The 3,117-nt window shown below is 35.3% G+C and overlaps 1 protein-coding gene across 3 annotated transcripts in view; it reads right to left on the bottom strand.

The window, feature by feature from the left end:
• LOC145265545 (uncharacterized) overlaps positions 1-2,814 on the bottom strand; it is a 188,850-nt gene extending 186,036 nt beyond the window's left edge. The window contains exon 1 of one of the 3 annotated variants that reach the window (XM_080121509.1): positions 1,292-2,814. In XM_080121509.1, the coding sequence (XP_079977635.1) occupies positions 1,292-1,420 (129 nt within the window). In that variant the 5' untranslated portion in view covers positions 1,421-2,814. The remainder of the gene's footprint in view (positions 1-1,291) is intronic. The other 2 variants (XM_080121508.1, XM_080121510.1) reach the window with 2 other exon arrangements.
• Between the last annotated feature and the right edge of the window lie 303 nt (positions 2,815-3,117).

A 3,117-nucleotide genomic window follows, 5' to 3' on the forward strand; every position in this document is an offset into this window, starting at 1 on the left:
CGAATTATTTAGGACCTCTATCCAGTTATGGATGACGAAACGAGAACATGCTACACCCGTGGAATAAATAAAGGATTTCGTTTGAAATTTCGCCCAAATTCCCGAGTTCGACAAGATACACCTGAAGAAGGTCGGATGTTACATCGACCGAAATGTTGACACTGATGAGAACAGTAGTCCGAAGAATCCAAATAAATCGAAAATTCAATCCTCACCTCAAAAATTCAGAAACGTAAAACTTGTTTATTTATTTATTTATTATTATTTTTTTCTTAATTTTTAGATGAGAATTAATAATTTGTGTTATTTTGGATGGTTCGGACTACTTTTCTCATTTTAGTTGTTATTTTCACAACGTTTCGGCCGATATAACATCCGACCTTCTTCAGGTGTATCTACAGGTGTAGAATGGCGAAAAAAAATTATATTCGTTGGGGAAAAAAAGAACAAAATACATTATTTTACTGTTCACTTATAATAGCCAGTATGAAGATACGCCTGAAGAAGGTCGGCGGTTACATCGGGCGGAACGTTGTGAGAATAGCAAACAAGATGAGAACAATAGTCCGAACAATCCAAATAATACAAACCTTGGTTTCTTTGGAAACAAGTGAGCCGTTTTAATATTTATTTCATGGCCTTAAATCAGGTATATTCATTTAGAGGCCAAAAAACAAAAGATGTTCACTTTCACTGTCCGTCCCTAAATTAATATAGAAATAAACATAGATTAACAAAAAAAAAACAAAAAAACAAAAAACAAACAAAACAAACAAACAAACAAACAAAAAAGGTGCTTGTTAAGATAAAGTCGACAGATGGATTCTTTTAATCTGTCGTTTTAAGCAAAAACAATATTACGTACTTTACTTGTCGTGTCGAAAATAATAATATATCCAAAAATGACGAAAAGTCATCGAGTAGAACCACAACTATTGTTTTAATAAAAAAGTCTATTGCTATAGACAACAAATATTGCACGCCATGAACAAGAAATCTAAAATATCCGTTATTAGACATAAGTCTCCTGTGTGTAAACTCTCCACTATCTACTTTATAACGTCTAAGAAAAATTCAATTTTACCCAATTTTCCGTAAAAATCAATTTTAACTATAAATAACTTTCTACTCAATGAATTTTCGTAATTTTTGGATATATTACTATTTTCGACATGCCAATGAAGTACGCAATATTGTTTCTGCTTAAAACGACATTCTTTTAAAAATCGATCCGTCGAATCTATTTTAACAAGCACTCCAAAAAACAGGGGTATAAAATGCGGCACTTTACCTTTGGTTGTGTTTTATCCGATGCGACGTCTGGTTTACTGAGAGATGAACACTTTAATGAAACTCTTTTTATAGCCGAACTTGTTGGCGCAAATTCCGAGGGTCCGGTTTGACTGGCGGAACATCCCATTGCCTCGTTTCTTTATTTTATTTTTTAAAATTAATTTATTTGTTGTTATTTATTTATTTTTACTAATGAATAACGTAACTCTCGTTTCCCTTGTGTTGTCCTTTAGTCCTCACATTCCAGGAGCGATGTTTCTGACAAAGGGGGAAAAATTGATGTTTACTGGGTCAGAATCTATTTCATCCAACATTTATCGATGGATAATTTTTTTTAACCTGGCACTAGTACTTTTAGCTCCTTACATCAAGTGGCTTCATGCCTTGTCGAGAACGATTTTCTTTAAAAAAAAAAAATAAATAAATAAATAAAGGTCACTCGATGATAAAGGCTAATGAGATTAAATTATTGTCAGTTGAAAGATGAAGAATATTATGAGAGTATTGGAAATGATTGATAACCAAGGTTTGATTAGTTATGGGGACGATGTGTAAGACACTGGATTTATAGACGACTATATTGCAGTTGACTGGGAAGCAGGTGATGTTTCATAGATGAAAGCTCGTGAAATGATGTTCTATTTCTGGAAATTTTGCTGATCGTCGGCATATGGAAGAGTAATGGAAAGTTTTTTTTTTTGGGGGGGGGGATATTGACCCGTTCTACCAGCTCGAGGCAGAGGCACATAGCGATTTTCACTCACTTTAACCGTATTGCCATTAATATCTCACAACAGGTTTTGGGCATTGAAAAATAACATCGAAAGAGTTGATTTGCCGTAAAAAAAAAAAAAGAAAAAAAAAAGATCTTTATTTCTCTGTGGGTGTGTGCTTTAGTATATACCGTCGCGGTCCATGTTATTCCTGTTGAATCTCATTTTTTCATTCACGCATCAATACTGTTCCCCTGTTGTATGAGAAGATTAGCAACTTGGATTAAATTAAACGCACATTTACGGTGGGTATTGCGTTTCGGCATCGAATAATAAAAAAAAAAAAAAAAAAAAAAACGCTTAATTTGCCAGAAAACCGAGAAAAAAAAAAAAAACTTTCTTTTTTAAAAATCTTTTTCTATCGCCTTTAAATACAATCGGTGGACGGTGGACACGTTTATTTTTAGAAATACGTCATCATATTTCTAAAGAGAGGCTTCGTCTGCCCTACAGTCCAGAGATCGTTCGGTACTGCTTTTCGTCTGTCACGCGTTAAGTTTGCGACATTTTCACATGCGTCCACAGATATCTAAAGAAGGGTGTGTCCGTCGTCAGATGTGTGTGTGTGTGTGTGTGTGTGTGTGTGTGTGTGTGTGTGTGCGCGCGCGCGTGTGTGTTCACGCCTCAGTTTGATATAACATTATCACGAGGAGAGGAAGATGGGTAGTCGCATCTTACGGTGAATTCGATCTTTGTTTGTGATAACCCAAATTGCTAATCGTAAATTTTGTTGTTTTTGTCGATTATTTATAGTCACGTGATAAAAGTCCGGTGATTCTACAAGATTATGATGACGGATGTTGTGTGTGTGTGTGTGTGTGTGTGTGTGTGTGTGTGTGTGTGTGTGTGTGTGTGTGTGTGTGTGTGTGTGTGTGAAACTGGTCAGAATTTAGCTATTTAAGCAAACAGCTCGATAAAACTTTGTCAACATTGAACTTGAAAACGATCATGTTATATTCAGCTGGGAAGCAACCCCGTGGTATTGACGGGTAGTTGTTGAAAAGAAACTTTGTTCATGGAAGTACTGTTTAGTTCTATGTACACGGGGCAA

This window comes from Euprymna scolopes, chromosome 40 (genome assembly GCF_053919585.1).
Source record: "Euprymna scolopes isolate OS-2025 chromosome 40, ASM5391958v1, whole genome shotgun sequence".
In the NCBI taxonomy this organism is placed as follows: domain Eukaryota; kingdom Metazoa; phylum Mollusca; class Cephalopoda; order Sepiida; family Sepiolidae; genus Euprymna; species Euprymna scolopes.